At 35.6% G+C, this 24,462-nt stretch overlaps 4 protein-coding genes across 6 annotated transcripts; 1 reads left to right on the forward strand and 3 right to left on the reverse strand.

Annotated features, from left to right (window-relative positions):
* On the reverse strand, positions 1-1,000 carry LOC103955542. Its single transcript, XM_009367437.3, has one exon. It carries the CDS (start codon positions 766-768, stop codon positions 154-156), a length of 615 nt encoding a protein of 204 aa, XP_009365712.1. The 5' UTR covers positions 769-1,000; the 3' UTR covers positions 1-153.
* Positions 1,001-1,758: 758 nt separating this feature from the next.
* LOC103955543 (alkylated DNA repair protein ALKBH8 homolog) lies at positions 1,759-6,520 on the reverse strand. Of its 2 annotated transcripts, none has more exons than XM_009367439.3 (8): positions 6,057-6,520; positions 5,377-5,478; positions 5,186-5,272; positions 4,369-4,494; positions 3,861-4,151; positions 3,508-3,573; positions 2,251-2,327; positions 1,759-2,140 (listed from the first exon to the last, which is right to left on the reverse strand). In XM_009367439.3, the coding sequence occupies exons 1-7, from the start codon at positions 6,357-6,359 to the stop codon at positions 2,253-2,255; spliced, it is 1,050 nt and encodes a 349-aa protein (XP_009365714.1). In that variant the 5' UTR covers positions 6,360-6,520; the 3' UTR covers positions 1,759-2,140; positions 2,251-2,252. The 2 variants fall into 2 exon arrangements, with proteins under 2 accessions (XP_009365714.1, XP_009365716.1); XM_009367441.3 differs by having other exon boundaries at positions 2,266-2,327; positions 6,057-6,517.
* A 5,295-nt stretch (positions 6,521-11,815) lies between these two features.
* On the forward strand, positions 11,816-13,830 carry LOC103955545 (glutathione S-transferase F13). The gene is made up of 3 exons (XM_009367443.3): positions 11,816-12,006; positions 12,152-12,200; positions 13,133-13,830. The coding sequence occupies exons 1-3, from the start codon at positions 11,860-11,862 to the stop codon at positions 13,588-13,590; spliced, it is 654 nt and encodes a 217-aa protein (XP_009365718.1). The 5' UTR covers positions 11,816-11,859; the 3' UTR covers positions 13,591-13,830.
* Positions 13,831-13,949: 119 nt separating this feature from the next.
* LOC103955546 (rop guanine nucleotide exchange factor 14) lies at positions 13,950-20,658 on the reverse strand. Of its 2 annotated transcripts, none has more exons than XM_009367445.3 (8): positions 20,402-20,658; positions 19,043-19,173; positions 16,028-16,417; positions 15,667-15,821; positions 15,507-15,581; positions 15,127-15,396; positions 14,620-14,967; positions 13,950-14,387 (listed from the first exon to the last, which is right to left on the reverse strand). In XM_009367445.3, exons 2-8 carry the CDS (start codon positions 19,107-19,109, stop codon positions 14,031-14,033), a joined length of 1,662 nt encoding a protein of 553 aa, XP_009365720.1. In that variant the 5' UTR covers positions 19,110-19,173; positions 20,402-20,658; the 3' UTR covers positions 13,950-14,030. The 2 variants fall into 2 exon arrangements, with proteins under 2 accessions (XP_009365720.1, XP_048430875.1); XM_048574918.1 differs by having other exon boundaries at positions 14,321-14,441.
* Between the last annotated feature and the right edge of the window lie 3,804 nt (positions 20,659-24,462).

Genomic DNA, 24,462 nt, shown 5'->3' on the forward strand with positions numbered 1-24,462 from the left:
TCTCAAAAAGTGTTCATTATTGCCATTGCCTGAGCAGAGAGAGATAGATGAACAAGAAGAAAGAAGAACTCAATTTGTGTACATAAAAACTGAAAGACAGTAATTATAATATTATAAAGAAAAAGAAGGAAGAATTAATCTATTGGTTGAATACTATTTTGCCCTTGAGCTGCAGGGAGAGCGTATGTAGGTTCCATTTGAGGGATGAAACTTGAGCTGACAATTCAAGTGACCCCAGAACTTCACTGAACCAAGCGGCCCTACTCTCCACCTTGCCCTCAAGTTTCCCTTCAAGTTAAAAATAATTTTGTCCCGCTTCAACGAAATGTCGACTTGATCCATCAGCTCCGGACTCAGAGGAATCGGCGATGATTGCACCAAGTAATGAAAATCAACTGAACTATTTTTCTTGACTTCAAACGGATACGCCACCAGCCTCGCAATGTTCAGCCCTTGGAAGCTTAGAATGAAGCTCGTGTCCGAAAACATTGCGTGCGCTTTGGTGTTGTCGTTCTCCGCCCTTACCACAATGGTGATCTCCGTATCAAGAAGACCGGCCACGGTGTATTGGAAGGTTTCGAGGTGAGCGGAGGTGACGGTGACGAAGGGCACCCTCGGATGGATGATCATGTAGCCGACAAACACCGCGATGCCCGCGATGATCACGGCTATGGCTATAACGGTGCAGATGATGGCTGCAAACCAAACCAAAGGGTGTGTGGTTCTTTGGTGATGCGGACCATGGATTAATCTTCCTGCTTTTTTCATTGAGGGCCAACCCGAAGAGCGACAACATATAGGGCAAGAGCGTTTCGGGGTTTTATGGGCAGTTTTATGTTGGATCAGGTGGCGGTGGTGGTGGTGAAGATTTTAGTGTTGAGCGGCTTCCCCCAAGACGTGGAATTCAGTTGAGGTTGTTCCTAGTTCTTAATGGTAGGGAAGGTTTTGGTATCTTCCTTTCCTTGCTTGAAAGCATTTGTGTTGTCTGTATTTATCATATTATATATATATTTATATATCCATCTAGGTCTCTTGCTCACTACTTTGCTCTTATAAAGCAAAATATACCAAACTTGCATTGCTACGTACACTTGTTGCCTTTCAACTGTTTGCAGATGTGCCAAACATTAAACTTCTACCATGTAATGTAATATGACTAAGAATCATACAAAATATGTATTCCATACGTTCATTCTATTATGATTAGACATAACGGTTTTACTTTTGATTCATCTTTTGCGCTTTAGAATAATAATCACCGTTGGATTTGTGATGTATAGTACACTATTTGTAGAAAGACTCATACGGAAACCCAATATTTTCATTTTTTCTTTTTAAAATATGAAATAGAATAGATGCACATACAGAAGTTTTCACTTTTATGTGCCTCCTTGAGAAAAGAAACACAAATCTCCAACTAGAATTTTGTGGGAATTGGCCTTTCTTCTGTACGAAAATTTTTTCAATGTGACCAGTACACGGAATGGTACATCACGTGTAACTATACAAATGATATGATATATGTGTTAAAAAGTTAATAACTTAAAAAATAAAATTTCCCACCACTTAAATAAAAACACGTTGTGTACCCTCCGCGTTCCGATCACAATGAAAAAAATTCTCCTTTTGTACGGGCTTGTAATTGGTCGGTTCTTTGTCTCATAAGTTCATTTACTTACCCACAAAGAAATGGGAATGGTATGTGTACGATGTGACATGCACACCCATATGTCAAAGCCTGTTATACCCTTTGTAAAATGACTCAAATCACTTCATTCCATTTTGAAATTCAACAATTATGCTCTAGCAATTGCTTTAAGTGACAGCATTTTCAAATTTTCAGAAAGAAAAAAATGGCCAAAATATTTCCCTTGATGTTTTCTCCTCAGGTAAATTTCGACAAGTCTAAAGTATAAGAAATTGTTACACCGATCTGTAAATGCTTCGGATAACGAAATCTAAGTTTCTCTTCCTCTTTTCGTGATTTCTACTCCTTGTAAGACCAGCAGCGATTTTTGCTACATGGATTGCCATTTACTGATCCTGGAATTTCATCCTACAAAGTCATACGCGGGATCATCGATTGCTAAACTCTTTCCTTGAAGATCTAAGAGACCAACTGTTAGCAACACAGGGTTACCTGTTCAGAGATCAAAGAATCAAGTCCGCTTAATCACCTTAGACCATGCTAACCATCTCTTATGAAATTAAGCTATTGAATGAAGCAGAATTCAAAGCAACATCTTCTACCTTCAAGAAACGTACCCATTTAATCTCTGAGAGTCGCAATATTCAGGAAATTCACATTGGCACGGATTTGTTCTAATCTGAAAAGCACGAAAGAACTTAGTTTAACATCATAAATCTAATTATTAGAACATAGCGCAAAACTGGATAGCATGGAAACAATTTAAGGTATTGAACCACATGCACATGCAATGTACCCTGAAGGAGATTAGTTCGGTATTTAAATACAACTATGAACACAGGGGAAGAAAGGGAAAGCAAGGAACTCAGTTGAAGCACTAGAATTCACACCCGCACAGCCATTCAAGTATGGTAGCAAATATAAGAAGTAACAAATAAAACTGATGATATTTCATTAGTGCACATACTTGCTCAGTTCTTGCAGCATCTTCAGTCATAATTTTAATGTATAACTAAACAAGTTTATGTATCCTGATACGTGTTATATCATTGCAGATATGGCATGTATACTATGTGCCGACATATGCTACATCACTATTATGACGACAACGGTGATTTAACAATAACAAAATCGAGTATGAGTAGGAATGTTTTTTCTATACAACTATGTGCCCACGTATATTAAGGCCCCTTATTTCTAATCAGTGAGAATGGTAACCACATTGCTGTCCATAATGGGAGCCATTTTGCTAGAGCCTGTGAGACGATCATATGATTCAATACAACAGCTTGTAATTTTATAGATTATTAGGATTCCAAGCCATTGGATTGAATGACATCTGATCCCACATTGAAAACCAAAAACCTGAAAGCGATATATAAAAAGAATAAAGTAGAAAAATATAATTAATTTTGAATGGACGTGGGATCTTGCAAAGCAGAATCCCTTTTAACAAAATTCATTTTAAGTTCCCACTTTTTTGCACTCTATATCACAAGTTCACGACCTACATCAGTCACTCTAAGCTATTACACAAAACAGCCAAATTATCATAACTGACCTCCAGAATTTCCAGAAAAGGCAGGGTTTTTTAATTGTAAGTTTCTGAATCCAAACATACTATAAGTACAAATGTGATGGTTTTCAAAAACGGCTATACGACACTATTGACGGATTTTTCATACATAAAAGAGGGTCATATATCAAAGTGGCAATTGAGATGCTTACTCTGTATCGTCTAAGGCATAGCAATTTATTTCCTTCTGTAACTCATATTCAAGGATTCCGAGTATGAATTTGAGTTTCCACAGTAGCAGCCTAAATAAAAACAAAAGCAAAGGACTTTGAATGTTATGTACCTTACGAAGTGTGAACGACACCCTCCTCGAGCCTCGCCTTATCACACTGTCATTCACCATGTCAATCTGTGAAAGAAGCAATTAATGAACCTTTTCCATCAATGAGAACGACAATCCACCAATGTGTGAGAGAGAGAGAGAGAGAGAGAGAGAGAGAGAGACAGAGAGAGAGAGAGAGAGTGCATGTGGTGGTGAATGCTGTGATGATGAGATGATTGTGTTTGATGCCATATATGTTCAATGGTAAGTAACATTTCTAACACATTCTTACAGTAGTGTAAAATGGTTTAGGTGACTAGCAGGCTAGACCCCAGCACACAACAAGTTGATAATTCAGAAAATATATAAAATACCTTATGGTGTGGAATGTAATGATTCCACGCATAGCGCGCCTCCCCAGATAACAGTAGCATAGACCGTGTAGGAAGATAGATTGCCCTCCTTAAAAAATTTGAATTCTTTTCAGAACATTCCACTTCAAAATCAGAACTTGAGGAAGGTCTAGGAGGCAACCCGCCTTCCAGATATCTTCTAAACTCCATAATGCAAGGTCCTGCTAATGAAAGGCTGAAAATTAATCCCTCAAAAGCAGAATGGGTGTCTATATGTGGGGACAAACCCACCCCAGATGGGTACTCATTAACCTGTAATATAATAGTCTAGCTTCAGTATGCATATGATGATGCAATAACTCGTATTCTTAAGACATACTAGTTCATGATATTCCATATCTAACAAAAGATAACAGCTATCTTCTTCCAATAGTTTCAATTCAACACAAAATAAAAGTAAGAAAACAAGATCTATTTTGTCAAATGAAAGAACTATCACAAATAAAGTGCAGAATATATAGTCTCATACCGTTAATTGGTCCAAAACAATAGCTTCAGCATCCTTGCAGTTTGGAAGCATAGATATCTTTTCAAGTATAGGGGATACAAATCTTGGAAGTTCACCTAAGTTCTTTCTAGAATCAACGTTCCTTGTCTGTAGCAACAAGAAAAACACAATTATACAGAAACTCAGAAACACTTGGAAAGTCCCTCACATTCCTAACTTAATTAGCAATCCAGTATTGCTTTAACCCTCTCATTAAAAATAAAAAGAAACAAAAAGTAGGAAAAACAACATAATATCTAGAAACTATTCCAACACAACTACAAATCATTTTATATTAGAATGGATGATAGAACCCAAACATCTTAAACTAAATTGTAAACAGGACAAGAAACCACTATCAATATAACTGGTTTCAAAAAAAAAAGGAGATTCAGTTGTTAACATTCCAATAGAATATCTTTATCATTGCTCTGTTTTAAACCAACTTCCAAATTCTTCCTCTGGTTTAACCAATTTCCCATTTCTAGCTCTGTTTCAACCAATTTCCAAGTTGTTACTCTGTTTCAAACTGATATGGAAAAACATATAATGGAATTTACAGAATTTTGACAAATTCACGAGAAGAAACATTCCCACTCCCATGTTTTAACATGTTGGCCAAACACCGGACCAAAATGTCAATATTTTCATCCATGGACTGATACGTCAAATGTAATGATTAAATTTCAAACGAGATATTGCTGTCCAACAAAATAATTGGATACTTTCACAATGGTGTAGTTTACGAACAAATAATCAAGTTTAGGAGGAGGCAAGCTGTGAAATATCTGAGGCTTACTTCATAACAAAATTCATAGCCATAATGCTGAACCCTTCTTTTCGAAAGATTATTCCAATGCCTTTCATCAACTGCTGCAAGTAACTCCTAAAGAAACAAAAATAACATACATATATAAGGTGTAATGCAGAAAACTATGTTGACACCTCACAAGTTTAAAAAGAAAGTGTATGTGGACAAAGAATGAACACCTCCTCTTCTTTAGCAGTGACAAAGTCATGAAACAAGTAAAGGCCAGGAATGTTTAAATCCGAAGCCAACAAAGATACGGGAACTGAATCATTTGCTCGGCCCTAAAAGGACATCAAATACATTAATGTGAGAAGAAATTGATGAATGATATACATATTCTGGGAAATCAATTTATGCATCAAAACTCAAAACAACAATTTGAGCAACCACGCAATGTAACGTTTTGTTCCTAAGTGGGAACCATGATATACAACATCACGGAAAAAACATTGAGGCTATGCTTGGGTAAGAGATTTCTAAGTCCCAAGAGATTGATGCCAAGGTAGTAAGGAAATGACTACAAATTGCTAGATAGAGGGAGCATTGCAATAGCCGATAGGCATGTAAGAGCGATTTGTCAACGACTCATTCCAAATAGTGATTTGCAAATCCCTCTCGCATGCCCTTGTAATGTTCATGAACGTCATTTCTAATCTCCGCTATCTAGCACTTCCTAGTTCATTCCTTACAAACTCGGCGGCCTCATTCCTTCCTAAAAGTAGCTAATTTATTCAATACAACCAATAAAAATACACACTATTCCTGCTACCCTAAAGATTCACCAGAACAATGACGAGCATCCAGTTTTACCAAATCAATTAAAACAACCCAACAAACAAAAACGAGTTGAATTCCAAACCTGCGAAGTGGGTTGAATCACAGAGTACCGAATGTGCAAGGAGCGCCCTCCAAGCTCAGGGCAAGGCCGACCGCCCAATGCATTCAAGGCGTTTTGGGCACAACCCTCTTCTGCAAAAGACACAACAACCCGAGCGCCGCTGTCGTCAGCCCCGTAGACTCCTTTGATTTCACCGAAGGCCGCAAACACCGCCGCTATGGTGTCGTAGGAGAGTCCCACTGCTGGCCCACAGTTGGCCACGTATAGGTTGGGGCTCGACTGCCCTTTTCCTCCCTTTGGACGCCCAAATCGTGTTAAACCCATGAATGGTGTTCGCGCCACGGCAACTGCAAAGTTACCTCCGGATGTTTATATGTCGTAGCCTTTTCCTTTTGAAAATTCTCTCTACCCCATTATTCTAATTAAAACTTAGGGCTAATTACCTTTTAAGTTTGAGATGATTTTCAAAATGTATCATTGAATTTTCTCATCCAAACTACGTATTAATAAATAAATAAAATTATCAATTAAAAAAGGATGAAAATATATTTTTATCCTTTATCACAATTAAAAAGTTAAGAACAGTAATGTAATATATACAACAAAATTTTACTTTTTTTTGTTTAAGGCTCACTCACAGGTGATTTTATTATCTTCAATTTAAGAAAAAATAAAAAACAAACATCTCTCCCACTCTCCTCATCCCCACATTCTCTTTCACTTCCTTTCTCTCTCCTTAAAAACAAAAGTCAAAAATTTTGCACATTTTATGTGTAGGCATATACTAATTTTAAATTATAAGGTTTTAAAATTAAAGTTACTGCATCTTCAATCGAAGATGTAATATGCTTGAAATTGCTACCTTACATATTTAGAGGGCTGAAAAACAATTCAATGACAGGGTGTAAAATATTTATTCACCGGAAGAGATATACAAAAATGAATATTTACATACTTTCGAAAGGAAAATAAAAATGAATATTTACATACTTTCGAAAGGAAAATAAAAAAACAAGACTGTAAATATAAAATCAAAAAAGAAAAGTAAAGTTTGGTACCTCATTTTACGATTCCAAAACGACCATTTGACTCATACATGTACTTTGGTTAAAGTATCTGGAGAAAAGTACGAAGTTGGGAGAAAAAGATGAAACAGTTGAAAGTTTTTGTTCAAAAAAAAAGGATTCGGGTTGTGTGGAGTATAAGTAGAAATATACTTTTAAGTTTTAAGCAATACTAGCATTTATGCTTGTGCTTACGCAAATGTAAAAGATATTTTTTAAATCATGATGTGTTATATGCAATTTACATATTTTTAATGTATTTATATGTGTGAATTGCTTTAATATTTTCTTTTTAAATGAAATCATTATATTGATTTTTTATTCTTTCAATTTTTTTTTATGCTAGTGGGTTAACAGGGGATGAAAGGGATCCTTGCCGGATTCTTTTTCTGAGGATACGAAAGATCTCGTAATCATGTCCGTTCATCGTACATCGTACGATCAATTTTCGTTAGGTACTATTTATATTTAATTTTAAATTTTAAATTTCAAATGATTTCCCCCCAAATGATATATATGATTGAATCTTTTCCCCCCAAATGATATTACCTGCTCTAAAAGGCTTTATAGCTAAAATGGTTCATGAGATTTTCATCACATGACTTTGGTTCTTGAGATTTAAAAACAATTGAAGTGGTTTCTAAGATTGTTCATCATCCATTATTTTGATCATTTCATTAAAAAATTCCGTTAAGTGGTCCCTAAGCTTTTTAATGGAAGAACCAAAATGATCGATAGTGGACAATCTCAGGAACCAAAGTTATATGTTATACCCTTAACTTAATGGAGTTTTTTAAAGGAATGACCAAATTAATGGATAGTGGATAATCTCAGGGACCACTTCTATTGATTTTAAATCTCAGAACCAAAGTTATGTGTTATGCAAATTTCATGGATCATTTTGACTAAAAAACCAATATAAAATAAGGGTTTGATTTGAGTGGGGTTGGCTTTTTGGCCTTTGTGTGGATGATGGCAGTGAGCTTCCACTGCAGTAGCAAAATGGAAGACTAAGTTCATCTCCAACCGAATGAGGATTAAAGGGCTCCCTTTAGCCTTATAGCCCTCTAAGAAATTAATATTTTAATGAACAATGTTAGGCCATATTTTTTACCATCTCCAACCAAGGGGTCAAATGGTCATAGGCCAAACATAGTTATGTGATAAAAAAAAACATCTCCAACCAAGAAGGCGAAAGGATCATGGGCCAAACATAATTTATTATTTTAATTGAATTAATATGGTTACTTAAATTAAACTACCTTATTAAAATAATGTTTTCGGACATATTAAAAATTACAACAAATTCAATTTAAATATTCAACTACTTCATTTTAAAAACTACAACATCTTAAATTTAAAAATTACAACTTAAATATTAAAGACAACAACAACTTCAATTTAAAGACTATAATCATCATCTTCATCCGCCATTATAGGAGTATAGTCGGATGTAAACAACTCTTGGGTCATAATTTCCCTCTTTTTCCTATCAAAATATGTCTTACTCATTAGAGTGTAATCTAAAGTGTTCCATTGCATGTTCCTATCATCCATCTCTTCTTGTATTTGTTTTACTCGTTCTTCGTGCATATGGTTCCTTTCTTCCACAAAAAAGACATTTTGCTCTACCATTAATCGCAATGAGGATGCAATTTCATGTTGAAAGGCGTAATCATCCTTTGCATTGCCCTCTTCCTTCAATTTTCTAGCCTTTTTTCGTCCCGTAGCCCTAGGTATGGAACCTTCACCCCGAGACGGATTTTCTACCCTTGTTTCTTGAATAGTAGGAGATCCATGTTCATCCCCATCTACATTTGAGGAAACATTTCCAAACACCGGTGTAGGTTCAACTCTTTTTTGAGGTGGATCTTCAAATAACACCCGTCCTTTACAAATTTCCCAACAACCGTGATAACTAAAGGGTTTCGAGTTGTCCTCCATATACAATTCCTCCACTTGGTGTACCTAGAAAATATGGTTACAAAAATTAAAGGAAATTAATTTATGAAATTGAATGTGATATAATTAAATATTTAAAATAATTTGTGAAAACACTTACTTCGTCGTAGTAATTGGCTCCACTTTCCTGTCTATTTCCTGCCTTTAACATTGCTTGATGTCATTTATTCAAACTTGGATGAAGATGTTTTTTTTTTCCATAAGAACAACTCTCTTGGTTTCGGGAATTCGATGGAGCGGTGCCTTACTGGAACTCATAGTACTTTTTGGGCGTACGAGTCCAAACACCTTCATTTGTTTGAGAACTCCCCCTCACACTATCTTCTGAGGCCCATCTATAAGCCCTGCAAAAAGCTTCATCTTCTTTTCGGGTCCAAGCCCTACCTTTTATTGCAGATATGGTCATTTGAAAATTATTGAAAAAAATTGAAGGAAATATTATTAGAAGAGATAAGAGAATAGAATGTCAAGAATTGAAATAAATGAAGTAAGATAGTATGGAATGATGAAAATTATGTGAGAAATGGTGTATGAATGGCTTAGGTATTTATAGGGGAAAAATTAGAATTTTTTATTAATTTTTTTTAAAAAAATTGTCCTGAAAAAAAATAAAAACAAATCAAATCCAACGGTAACGTGGCGTCATGCTGACGCCAGGTAGTCGTTGCTAAATAGGACAAAATTTAGGCAAACCCTGAGTTTGTTGGTTGGCTCCTTTGGGCCAGCCAATTAGCTTGATTTGGTGGTTTTAGCTTGGTAGGGCCCACGAGCCCATTGGCCTAGCCCTCGGTTGGAGACGATTTTTGTGTCATTTCGAGCTATTTTTAGCCCTATAGCCATTTGGCTGGGTCAGTTGGAGATGGCCTAACATATGAAAAACTAGTCATTCAGTATTACGGTTTGGTGGTATTTCTCTTCACTTGTAAGTGAGAGGTCTTAGGTTCAAATCTCATGGATGGCAAATTCGATCTCAAATTAGGTTGCTCATTGTATGGTTTAGTCGAACTTTTCCTCCTCTAGTGTAAAGTTTATTATTGTACTAAAAACAAAAATAAAACATACGAAAAACTAACAATGAAAGAATTAAAAATTGTCAAGGGTAAAACTGAATAAAGTTATTGCATGATTTTTTGTTAAAACTCAAAATTTTGAAGAGTTTATCATTAGTGCAGAAGCTTCCTCACTCGGCACAAATTGGATCAAGCAGTATGGATCTTTTCCAGGGGAAAAAGCGTTTTTCCGTTCAATTTAACAATCGAATTATTATTGGCACGCCAAAAACTCATCCAACATTAACGATTACATTGTGTGGTGGTTAAGATTTGAATCTGATATGAAACACATGCCTAAAGCATACATGCAAAAATTAGAAGGAAATCATTGAACTTTTTTAATTGAAAAGTCTTGCAGACAAAGACAAATGGCTTTATTGCGCTCCACCACCCACTCACTTCATTGTCTCATTTAAGGAGTGTTTCCAATTAAAATGACGCTTCCATGTGGTGCGGGTCCACTAATCTATATTCTAAATCAAATAATGAGATGTTGGACGCAAGGGTAAATATTTTTAAATTTTTAATCAACTGAGTTACAAATCACTTATTTTTTTTACAAGTACATTGAAATTCTTAATAAAAATGCAAATGTTATCTAGAATAGCACTTAAGATGCTTTTTGAAAGAAGCGCACCACAACAGGAGCTTCTTCGAGTGCACTTCAAGTGCTATTTTGAACTCATAAACACTTCTAACATTTTATACCAAACATGACCGGAAACATTTTGAACAAGTTAAAAGCAATTTTAATTATTTTATAAGCACTTTCAAACAGAATGTTTGATAAATCAGTCACTCTATTTGGTATATCTCCCTTTTTGCAAAGTCAAGAAATAAAATTTTTTAAAACAAAAAAACAAAGAAGGAAGATTCTTACTTTCCACGCTAAAACAAAGCCGAACGGTTCAAATTATGAGATTCTTACTTTCCACATGTTCCAAGCAGTCACAAGGCCATTTCTGAAGGGAAATCTGAGGCCGCGACGGAGATTCTCGCCTGGATGACGACGACTCGACTTTAGAAACCTTTTTTTTTTTTTTTTTTTCCCAAAAACTTATAAACCGTTTCGATTTCGACTGAGGAGAAATTCATCTTTACCGTAGACCGACCGAATTTTCCCTTTTTCGAGGGGTTTTCCGATCTCGAAGTCCCGCTGGTTTTCTTGCGTTTTCTGGGGTTTTGATTCCACTTCCCTCTGGTTTTCAAGGAATGGATTTTTTTGGGAAAAAACCATACAGAGAGAGAAGACATTAGATGGCCTGGAGTTAACAGTTTCTGGAACGGAGGAACAAGAGATGGGTTGCCACAAAATCCATATTTGAGATGGAGATGAGGCTTCTCGGTGCTCGGGAGGAAGAACCGAAGAAGAACAATTTTTTCCTTTTTTAATTAATAAAATATTTTTTTAATTAATTTTAATTGTTAAATAAAAATTTCCTAATTTATTAATAATTAATTTTTTTTTATTCCAGTTGACGAAATAGTGGGCTAAGCTTCTGCCACGTCATCATTTAGTAGCTAAATTTACAAAAAAAACTAATAGAGGTTTAACATTGCAATAAATTTATAAATTGAGGTATAAAATTGTGATATTTAAAATATGAAGTATGAGATTGTAGTTCGACATACAGTTGAATTAATTTTATATAATTTACCCTATATATAGTTAGAGCCTCCTTCTTAACTCTCATCTTCATATCTCCATTTTCTATTACACACAAGAAAGAGACAAACACAGAGAAAATGGGCGTGAAAGTGCATGGTCTTGCTCTCTCGACATGCACATCTCGTGTCTTAACCATTCTCCATGAAAAAGGCCTTGATTTTGAGCTGCTCCCTGTTAACCTTCTTGCAGGAGAACACAAGCAGCCCCATTTCCTCGCCAAAAATGTAACTAATTAATTACATGTTTAATTATCATATTCCTTATATTCTTCGTCAATTGATCGATCCGTGGATCGATCGAATCGATCTTTTAATCGTAACATATGTACAGATTTATATTTCTGATCACGTTTTCGTTACAATTCTGCAGCCCTTTGGACAGATTCCAGTGCTCGAAGATGGTGATCTCACTCTTTTTGGTAAATATTCTTCGTTGTTTTCTCTAACGTATATATCAATGGTTACCCCATAATTTTCTCTCCCTTAATTTCTCCTTCAGATCCGGTTTTCCATAATTTTCTCTCCCTTAATTTCTCCTTCAGATCCGGTTTTGCAAATATATATATATATATATATATATATATATGTATGCACATATATATATATATGCACCTCTCTTTTACAATTTTTTAATATAATTATTTTCAAACCTCACATTTCTCTGGCAATTGCATCGTATTTATGAATTTGATTAGCATCACGATTCCTCCTTCTCCAATATCGAATGTTTGATTTCCTATATTTATTTATTTTTTGGTTTTTCAATATACATCACTCATCGGGCAACGTCCATGGTGATTTTCTACCAGTTTTGAAATATTTTAATAAACAAAACGTTTCACAAATTAAGATCATCAAGTCTCCTGAAACCCATCCCTTGCTGATGTTTAATTATATTTATAATTATCAAATTTTAATTTTTTGAAGAAAATTTGAACTTACCTCTATATCATAATTTTTTAAATCTCACTATATATAAAAAAAATAAAATAAGGCATCTTAAATTATGTATGTGCATGTGTGAATTGAAAACAAGGCATCTTAAATTATGTAACAATGTTTGTTAAGCCCAAAATTAAAAGTTTCGTCAATTCTCCGTTAATTCTTAGCACATAAGCCTCAATTATGAGGCTAAACATATAAAGTTAGCCTCATCACATGTGCATTTGTTTTCAAATTTTGATATTTTTCATTGTTTTTAATTCACATAAATATTTACTAAAATGCTACTCCGTAAGTAATAATATTTAATGTTTTGGATTTAATCCGGAATTATTTGGTGCGTGTTTCGAACCATTTGTTACCTTTTTATGATACTCATTTGGAACATTTGTTTATAATTATATGGCAGAGTCAAGAGCTATCACTGCATATGTGGCTGAGAAATTCAAGGAAAATGGTGTTGATCTGATCAGGCACAACAACCTCAATGAGGCAGCTCTGGTCAAGGTCTGGACAGAAGTGGAGTCCCAGAGTTTCCATCCTGCAATCTCTCCCATTGTCTTCCAACATATCATCGTCCCCATGCGTGGACAGACACCGGATCAGGCCGTCATCGACGCCAACTTGGAGAAGCTCGCGAAAGTTCTGGACGTGTACGAGGCCAGGCTGAGTAGCACCAAGTACCTGGCTGGTGATTTCTACAGCCTTGCTGATCTCCACCACCTTCCCTACACTTACTACTTCATGAAGACTCCGTGGGCGTCGTTGGTGAATGAACGTCCTCACGTTAAGGCTTGGTGGGAGGACATTTCATCTAGGCCTGCTTTCAAGAAGGTGGCCGAGGCTATGACCTTGGGACAAAAGTAGTGTCCAGAGACGAAAATTGGGCATAAACAGAATTTTCCGTCATTATAAGGTGGACTTGAATCTCTCCGCTAGAATAAGTGCTTTCCATCATTAGAAGGCAGACTTGAATCTCTCTGCCAGAATAAGTGCTTTCCGTCGTTAGAAGGCATACTTGATTCTCTCTGCTATAAAAAGTGCATTAATAACTGTGATGGACCCATTGTTCTTGATTTTATGCCAAATTTCTAAAAGTTCGATTTTTTTTTACGTGATCTGCAATTTTAGTTAGTGTGTGTGTGGCCGGGCTAATTTTGTGCCAAATTTTTTCTACCGACTGGATGCACATAAGCAATGGTGTGTTATACTACTCAGAGAGTTGCTAAATTGAGATTTGTAGTACTGCATTAAATATAATAATAACCATTTACAATAAGAGTTTCTGCTGCTCCCATACATTTTCATCAAGGGGAGTTTGTAGGGGAAACACTTACACAAGCCTCTCTACCAACGCACCATACACGTGATCGGCTTGGTGTTGCAGTCACAGGGCTACCTTTTGCTACATTATATGAAAATTCTAAAACGATGCTACCCAAAGTAGAATCAGAATGCCGGGGAACCCCACTGTTGCCATCAATGAATGAGTAACTGTTTGAGTTACAGCTGATACTAGTCCCCGGAAAGTAACATGATTCTGTACATGAGTCGGGATTGTGCAAAGCATCTTCTTGCAAAACATCTCCTACTCTGGACAGTATGCTGAATGCCAAGTTTCCAAGTACTCGTGAATATGCTTCCAGAATTGAATGACCAATATCCTGTAAAGTAAAGGAAGGTGATCACCAAAATCTACATCCCACTTTTCCAAGTATCTGAACAAGTTTATCAACGTTCATATGGTAAATGTCAGTTTTCAAATCAAAGCTGTTTGTCTACTGAAACTCCACAAAATAAATATCAAGAAGCTTATATATAGTTTGAACTTTGAAGCAATAGGCAGATAAACTCAAGCTTTTCTTGGAATTGAACGGATATACTTACGAAGCTTACCTTGCCGTATTGGATTTTTGTAACATCTAGAAAAGTTTGGGGAAGGTTGGGGTATTTGGTCTTCAGCTGCTGTATAAGTACTTCGGCTTGATCCAATAGTGACTCCATCTTATCAATCTCAGATAAAGGGTCCTTAATGAAGGACCAAGATGTTCGAGCAGGAGATTTACTGCTCGCTTGTTCTGCGATTCTTTCTTTCCAAGAGAATACAGCAGCTTCCAGCCTGTTAATGACTTCAAGGGCATTGTGCTCGGATTTTAGATTGAGTGAATTGAGCATTTCCTCAGCTGAGTTTGTTTCAGCAGTCAAGACCTTGTTCAGTTCCTCGGTAAGGCTTGCTTTTCCAGACTAAATACATCAAAAGAAATATAATTAATTATCAATGATGTATTGAACATTTAGACGTATAATCATCAAGCACGTGATGAAGTTACAAGGATTTGATTTTAAATTGTCTATGTAATCAATGACTAAGAATGCTATGAAACAAAAAAAAGGCTGTATTACCTTCGGAAGTGCATCCCTGATAATGGTTGGCACAGGCATTTCAAGCAGCACACTTTCGTTGATAGATCTGGCAGCCTTGAATACTTGATGCACTATCCTTCCATGACTAAGCAATTTCCTTTTAGATGTATCAGAGAGCCCAGTAGCTGGTACTTGGGGTGTTGGTAGCCACCATCTCTTGCTCTGACATGTCATTTTGTTCCTCCCTTCTGCCCGGCTACCTCCTTCTGCATACCAAAACTCAGTATCGACCATTGCCTCAAGTGTGTCCTGATAAATTGAAGATTAATAAAGCGAACAAAAGTTCTTAGTTAAAGTGAAAAGCAAAAAGAACAAGTAAATTTTCCATGGTTATCGTTGGCAATGAAGAGACCACCCACAATAAGCATGGAGTCCAACTTCTTAAGTGCTGGAAGATTCATGTGTATGTCTGCACGGGCTTTTGGGGTCATAATCTGCAGCATTAAGAATCACACACCAATCTCATTACCGTGAATTACATTTGTATAGTCAATACAAACCAACTTAATTGAAACGTACCTCTAGTGTTCTACCATTTGCACCATTTTGCTTGGCAGGAACCAGCTCAACCATATAGTTTGTAGGTGTAAGAAACCAGTCCATTTCTCGTCGCCATTTGTTTTTCCTCTCTTCAGGTAGTGGTTCGAGTTTCCACAGTTCTCCAAAAATCGTTGCTGCAAGTGCATTTTTATATTGATATCAGTGTAATGAATGCAATGTCTAACAGTTACAAAATTAGTTTATGCTACTAGTTCCGAATCTTCTTATATGATCATACGAATAGTTGGCTGTTCATGAATAATGCCAATCTTACCGGCTACATGGTGTAGGCAATATGGTAACGTAATGTGCCATGGTGAGAAGCAAATTTAAAGCAAACCTGCTAGGTTTGTAATGGCATTTGACAGTGCAAGTGCAGTGCTGAGGCCCTTGTTCCCTCCGGTGACATCTTCACCCAATAACAGCTTTGCAAATTTTTCTTTCATTGCCTCGACATCTGAGTTCTGAAGCGGATAATCAGGTTTTTGGTTAACATAGAAATGCTGGGGTCTGTCCAAGTGATCCCATTCATCAAGACTTTGTTCATCCTTGTTCACCGTCATCCATTTTGACGAGATAGATCCAGAAGCATCCTTTCCTGAAGAACAGGTTGATGCATCATCGTCCAGTGAGTCAGTTATAAAGCCATCTCCTCTACTTGTTCTGCTTTCATTTTCAAAAGATTGACTGCTGAGAATGCAATTTTCAAGTCCATTGTATGTCATTATCCCTGAAACGCGCAAGTTTAATCTCGTCATTTCTACTTTTAGACAGATATCAGATGAAACATCCCATATAAACTTTAATCCTTGCAGCAAGGCTGCAATGTAATTGGACTGTTACCAAACTGTCACAGAGAACTTCAAGTTAAAACACACAAGATAATTTACACGCCGTGTCGAGGAAAAGACATAATCAGTCAAATCTGTTCTCCTATTATTGGCTCTGAACACTATAGTGACGGTGAACCCGTTCTGCCTAAGTCCCTCTTTAGCAGGAGAGAGAGTGAGATGTGAGCACTAAAAACAAGCAGTGGCATAGTGTTATTGTTTGATCCCATGATCATTGTTCATTTTTTTCCTACTAAAAATACAGATTTGAATTGAAAGCAGAAGCTTCCTCACTCGGCACAAATTGGATCAAGCAGTATGGATCTTTTCCAGGGGAAAAAGCGTTTTTTCCGTTCAATTTAACAATCCAATTATTATTGGCACGCCAAAAACTCATCCAACGTTAACGATTACATTGTGTGGTGGTTAAGATTTGAATCTGATATGAAACACATGCCTAAAGCATACATGCAAAAATTAGAAGGAAATCATTGAACTTTTTTAATTGAAAAGTCTTGCAGACAAAGACAATGGCTTTATTGCGCTCCACCACCCACTCACTTCATTGTCTCATTTAAGGAGTGTTTCCAATTAAAATGACGCTTCCATATGGTGCGGGTCCACTAATCTATATTCTAAATCAAATAATGAGATGTTGGACGCAAGAGTGAATACTTTCAAATTTTTAATCAACTAAGTTATAAGTTACTTGCTTTTTTTACAAGTACATTGAAATTCTTAATAAAAATGCAAGTGTTATCTAGAATAACACTTGAGGTGCTTTTTGAAAGAAGCGCACCACAACAGGAGCTTCTTCGAGTGCACTTCAAGTGCTATTTTGAACTCATAAACACTTCTAACATTTTATACCAAACATAACCGGAAACATTTTGGACAAGTTAAAAACAATTTTAATTATTTTATAAGCACTTTCAAACAGAATGTTTGATAAATCAGTCACTCTATTTGGTATATCTCCCTTTTTGCAAATTCAAGAAATAAAATTTTTTAAAACAAAAAAACAAAGAAGGAAGATTCTTACTTTCCACGCTAAAACAAAGCCGAACGGTTCAAATTATGAGATAGAGCCCCATGTGGTCTGGACGTAGAAAGGTGCGTGGACCCACAAGTCCGGCCCACTTACAATACCTATTGCCCTACAAATTCGGGCAATTTAGTGCCTAACTTTTATCTTTTATACCTACCAAACATCCTAGAATTCGATTTGGTTGATCTAGTGAAATTGCATTCGGTCTTCTCCGGCAAAAATGACGGACATGAAGCAAGTTCATCGTTAATGTGGCATCTTAATCTAATAAACCAATTTTACTTTTAAGTTTTTATATACGTAATATTGTATTATTAATTAAGATTCTAGGACGCTGAATGACAGTAATTTACTCTCCCTTTCTGGAACCAAACATTAAATCTTCCAATAGTACCATAAATTTTCTAGTCAGAACATATAAATGCAGACAGCAGAGGATGCATGGCAAGCAAAATGCACATTGGGACCCCTCCCCTCCCCTGGATTCAAACCTAGCCTTGCAATATGGTGAAAAAGAAAGAGAGATTATATTCACACACCCAATTTACTTCTCCCACATTTTTTAAATATTTTAATATTTTTTACACACTACTAACGCTTGATAAAAAATATTAAAAAATTAAAAATGTGTGGAAGAAGTAATTTGGGATGTGTGAATATAATCTTCCCAAAAAAAACAAGTACAAGTTTGCATTTCCCATCCCATAAAAGTACAATAAAATAAGGGTGGCGCTGTTCACATACTATCTTTCATACACTCCTCTGAATTTTCAGCAGTCGGATTGAATGAATTGAAAAAGATAATGGATAAAAATTGGCAAAGTGTGTATGAGATAAAAATAAGTGTGTAAATAGCACTACTTTAAAATGGGTGAGGATCCTCTCCAGATGCTCTCTATGAGGATCCTAACATCCTATCCGTTCATTGTACATCGTGCAGCCGACTTTTATTAGGTACTGTTTGTGTTTAATTTAAAAAAAAATTAAAATAATATTTAGTGCACGATATATAATGAACGGATAAAAATTTGAGAATCCTAGAAAGAGAATCCGGATAGGATTCAAATTCCCTCTAAAATAAAAGCTCTGGAGTGACCCTGCAGTCTGCACCAATGTGGTAGGTAGTGGGTGCATTTGATATGAAACCTGAAAACCCTAAAGTGGCCAAAATTGCGCAACTTTTTTGTCATATTCCACCTACTAAAGGTAACCATTCAACTTAAATCACCGAAAATTTTAAATAATTTGAAACTGAAATAGATTAGAATATCACTTCATCACTTTTTTTCACTAATCAATTATGTTACGACCATTCAACAAATTTGATTGTCCAAGATGATTTATGCGCCGCTAATGTAGCGACTTGACGAGTATTTGACAAACTCACACCATCCATTTCAAGTGAAGTTTGTACCGTGGAAACACGAGCGATCCAACTCATAGGAGAGAAGAAAAAAAAGGTTTGAAAAGCACTTACTCTCTTGGTCGTCAAAGTCGATGCTAATCTCCCGGTCGCGGGTGCAACAAGCAAGTCTTCGCCTCATCCTTGTTTATTTTTGCCCCTTTTGATCTTTTTGCTATTGGGGTATTGTACTCAAGCAATAAAACCTAAGGAACAATTAAGATTAAGAATACGTATTAGTGTAGATTATATTGTAAAAATCGAAATAAATAATGCATTTCTTAAAGGGAAAATGTTAATGATTGCCTTAGGGTCTTAATCTCACTTCACTAACATGCGCATGTATGACCAAGTGTATATTTTAATCACTTATCTAAGCTCGCTTAAGCAGTAGCTGCTTAGAGAAGATATTAAATATACAGATAAATACAAAAATAAAATAAAATAAAAACCCACTGTGCCTGCAAGCCATGTGCAAAAACACCATAAGTCCACACTCTACATCTACCAAGCTAATTAGCTAATGACAAGTTGCAAAAGTCAAGGCAGTGTGAAATTTTCGCCCTTTCCTGTTCACACTCGTTTTCTTCTCTTTCATATTTTTACTATAGACATCTATTTATTTTTTTTCATATGATATTTTACGTAGCGTTGTTATTGGCATTCTAACAAAATTATTACATACATTTTGTAAGTGTAATTTTTTTTGTAATATAGAAATTTGGATTGCACAATGAATTTTTAACGTGCCGATAACGGCACTCACTCTAAATTACTATATAATTTACAAAAAAAAAAAAAAAAAGAAGTTATCCATAATTGTACTTGTACGCACAAATTGCTCCTCTGAACCAACTTGATTCACGAACAAACTATAAATGTTTTTAAACTAAAATCTGCGTAAGAAGTCAACTGAACTAATTCACGTATGCGATACAAATATTTTTTTTTTTTTCAAAATTGTTTAGAAGCAAGGAAAGACGTGTGAGTGAGTATCCATGTCTTTGACTGTTGGCTCCACAAGTGCAATTATTTTCTCTGGTGATTCAAATGAAGCTTCGTTTTTGTGGGCAAACACTCAACTCAACAGCCCTTTTCAGGAACTTCAAAAGCAATTTAGGACCCAAAAAAAGGACCTTTACAAAGGAAGTGATTGTTGCGATGACTGCCAAATCTTAAAAAGATGCAGAAAGTGCTTTTGGAAAACGTCACTTTTCCACAAAACCTATGTAATATTTTATCGAACTGATTGAAAAGCTTAAGTTAGAATATACAGGGTTAGTCTGTTAGATCCCTGCATTTAAACAGAAATTACCAAATAATTAAATAAATAATCCGAAAACTATTGGACAAAGCTTCAACCTTTATCAACAATTCTTGATTATAATTGTTAAGACAGCACTTAAAAGCTTAAACAAATCATATGTTGCTTACCTTTTAATTTGCTAGTGCGAATCTATCTTCAAAAACATATCAGTTCCTCTTCCTGCTCAGCACCTGCCATTGCTGCAATCAACTGGAGCTATTATTCTAGAGAGAGAGAGAGAGAGACAGAGAGACAGAGAGAGAGAGGAGAGAAAGAAATGGGGATAGGAGGAGGAGGAGAGAATGTATGTAGGGGGTGTGGGTGTGGTGCGGCATTTAGTGGAGGGGAAAGGATGTTTTATGTTTAGAGAAAGAGGGAGAAGCAGAAGAACACAGCATAAGGAGGAGGACATGGATATCAAGGAGCTGCTTTGAGAGGCTCCTCTTCCTCCTCTTCATCTGAACCGTTCACGACATAACCAGTGGGACCCGCAATCATGCTTTGACGGTTGAGATTTGTATGGGGTAATTCGGCGAAGGTCCCACTTGACTTGATGCGAGTGGGTCCTACTCCTACGTGAAATTAGTGATGAGATCTTAGTGAGCAGCGCCGATTTGTAATTTCAAAATCATTCATCGGATCCATAAATTATGATTATTTTTTCTCTCTTTCTAAATCGAAGAGAAGCTTATTTGAAATTGGCATCACTTTTATGTCAAACGGAATAAGAATATAGTTTGCGCAATTTACCAACCTTAATACGAGTTAATTGAGTGAGAAGAATTTGTCGTTCGAGTAATTATAAAGTTATCGCTTTTTTTTACATCAAGATTATAAAGTTATCGGTTTTTTGGTTGATTATTTGAATCGAACCGAAAGGTGTAAGAATTGGACGGAGATGCTATTCGTGTTAAATATTTCTGAAGGATTTGAAATGTTTGTTTTCCTAATTTGTAGGTGGAAGAAATTGCAGAGTGCATTAAATAAAACACATTCATGTTAATGCCATCTACCCACCATTCTCTAGTCTCTCTTATCCTGCCCACATGCATAAACAGTATTTCTCTCAATAAATATCTCTTGTCCAATACTTTATTTGCCGGACAAGTACTACAGTTCAGTAATATTTTTTTTTCTTCATAAAATAAAAGGTTTTATGTTCGAATCAAATAGATGATGAGAACTTATTACATTTGTAATGAGTTTGATACTTAGTTAGTGACTGACTCATTGTGTGACCTAACATCACTCGTACACTTCCCAAAAATGAAAATTAAACAAAGCATGGATGTAAAATTTATTAAGTGTTAAAAATGTTTATAAATGTTATCGAGGTCTCTCCTCTTACAAAATCCTAAATCTACAAACTCCATAGTCGTCGGTTCCTTGAACCGACTTGGGGCTGGTGGCAAATCCCTCTCCCCATTTTTCTAGCCTCCCATATTTATCTTCTTATGGATTGTTGCTTATCTATTCTTCGTCTTAGTGTTTTTGTCAATAAGTACCTCCTCGGTGAGGTTTTTTTGTGAGTCTTTCTTTGTGAATATTTTAATTTTGTGTTGGTGTGTTATTGGCTCCTTTTGGGTCGTGGTATCTTCATGATGGTGTTGGGCACAAAATTCATGTTAGTATCAACACCAATTAGTTTCATTGTCAGTTCTCTTCATGGTTGGTGTTGCTCGTTATCAAAGAGTGTCATCATATTCCTCATATGCAAGGCTTTGTGTGTACAAGTTCTCAAATGCTAAATTATAAAGTGCTTGACCTTTTTTTTAGGAATGGATTTTCTCGGGCTTTAGTGTCATCTCAATCCTCTGAATTTGAATGTGGATGATTTTAAGACTTAGATGTGTTCCTTTACTTATTCTCGGACATAATTTCAAGACTTTAGATTGAGGATTTCTTAAATATTATCTCAAATGACCTATTTAATATTTGTATCAATTCTTAATATTATAATAAAACCACTATCGTTGCGTTTCAAAATAAGTTACAGAGTACGAGGTTGCATTCCCTTCAACATAACAAATAAAAATAATAAAAATAAGTGTGAAAAAATAATCAAGTATGAAAATTGAGTGGAACTCTCTCTCCGGCATGTTCTTTTGTTTTGTTGTGTTTTTGGGTTACAACTATGGGATGCTCAAAACCAAACTGCAAACGTTTGTGTGTGGCCCCCACTTTACCGAAGTAGAAAAATAGTGGCCACGAAAGGCGCCAGTGGGAAGGGGCTTTGTCTAATTCTCTCCTGTCACTTATGGAGCTGTCGATGCTCCTTCAAGTTTCATACCCATCATTGTTCCTTGGCTTTGTTTTTTTTCTCAAAAAATACTTGGCTTGTAAGGAATCATTACAAATCTTTACTCAAAACTCTTTGTTATCGATTTAGAGAACGTCATGCTTATGATCGAAACTAGTCATATTATAAATGACTCCATAAAGATCAAGATTTGTATAAAATCAATAACAATTATGATCGTTTAGTTAATCAATTATGATAAATAATGCGAAATACTACAACTGATTAACTAAACAATAACACAACGAACTCTAATAATAAACACGAAATTCTATAATCAACCACAAAAAATTTTAAATAAAAATTCTTACTTATCCTATAGTACCAGAATACTATTCCTTTTTCTTTTGTTGCATATCTTTATATATAAAGTCATGGGCTCAATGAACGCTGTTTTTTGGTGTCACAAGCTTCAACAAAAATAATGGAACAAAAATGTTCCTCAAACAAAAAACTTCAAAAGCAACCCAAAACAATGCATCAAATGTGGCAGGGGTATTTTCATCATTTTAACAGTGTTTTTTAATAATTAAATTTTTTTGTACAATTTTTTTTTTAATAATTAGTACCTCACAATAGGTTAGCAATAATATGATTCAATCAGTTGTTCATTAAATATTATTTTCTCTAATTTTAAACACATTCAAAATTTCTTAAGAGGCGTGTAATGCCGGTTATAAAAAATGTCACTCACACGCGGATAATAATGTAATTAAATTAGTTTTCAAATGATTGTTTTTTTTTTTTAACAAATGATATTATCTACACTAAAATGGATGGATGGACTTAGTCTCATAATGTGCTAGCAATAATGTGATTCAATTAGTTGTTTATTGAATATTATTTTCTCTATTCTTAATATAAATTCAATAAAGATCGATTTTATTATGTGGATTCAGCCGTTTTAATTGGTTTATAAGGGATTTCTTCTAGTATGATCTAAGATTATTCATTTACTTAAATATTTGACTTTCCTTTTGTCAATTTACACATATAAATACATTTAAAACGTGTAAATCACGCATAGCATGTCGTGATTCAAAAAATATCTTATACACGCGCGTGAACGCTTGCATGAAGGCTAGTTCGATGTAACTAGAGGTGTATGCTTCCAATTTGTCTCACTTTCCAATTTTGAAACCCGCGCCTTGTCCTTGTGCTTGTCTTTGCCTTCTGCTTTTTGCATCACGGCTCCAACAACACTCACATTCGTATTCTAATCTACTGCACAAATATAACAAGTGCTTGGAAAAATCCAATGCCTCCCACATGGAATTGGATCCACTCCTGATTTTAGTGTTTAGAGATTAAAGATCATCATATTTGTAACGCACAAATTAAATCTGATGGTCTCTATTAACTCATTTCGTTGCCCCATTACACACAAACAAATAACCCTGATTTCTTTTACACACCAATCGACGATCCAAATGTGTTGATCTTAAGCTCCAAACACTAAGGTCCAGAGCAAATCCAATTCCCCTGCCTCCCTCAGTCCACCCAATACCCTCTTTGTATTTCTTATCTTATTAATCTCATATTTCTCTACATATATAATTAGTCCTTAACAGAACGTGCGGCGCACGCAACTTCCTTGTTTTTGGTGCGTCTATGCTGGGATACGATGGTTTAACTTATCCTTGTCCCGGCAATCACTCTCCGGGCGCGGAGTTATTTTTTTCACCGACCTCAAATCCTAAGCGTGATACGGGCTGTCTTGAATTACCCTTTCCAAAAGAAGTATGTTTCTTCCCTTCTTATTCTTTATAAAAATGCAAGAGGTTGGTTAGGCACATTCTCTCCGGCATCTCTATTGTCCCCGATTCCACCCTCCCCATTAACGTTTGTTAAAAGAAAATTAAAAATAAATAAATAAAGAAGATTGATAAA

The sequence above is a fragment of a genome, unplaced genomic scaffold, assembly GCF_019419815.1.
Source record: "Pyrus x bretschneideri cultivar Hongxiangsu unplaced genomic scaffold, Pyrus_bretschneideri_v1 Contig76, whole genome shotgun sequence".
Classification (NCBI taxonomy): domain Eukaryota; kingdom Viridiplantae; phylum Streptophyta; class Magnoliopsida; order Rosales; family Rosaceae; genus Pyrus; species Pyrus x bretschneideri.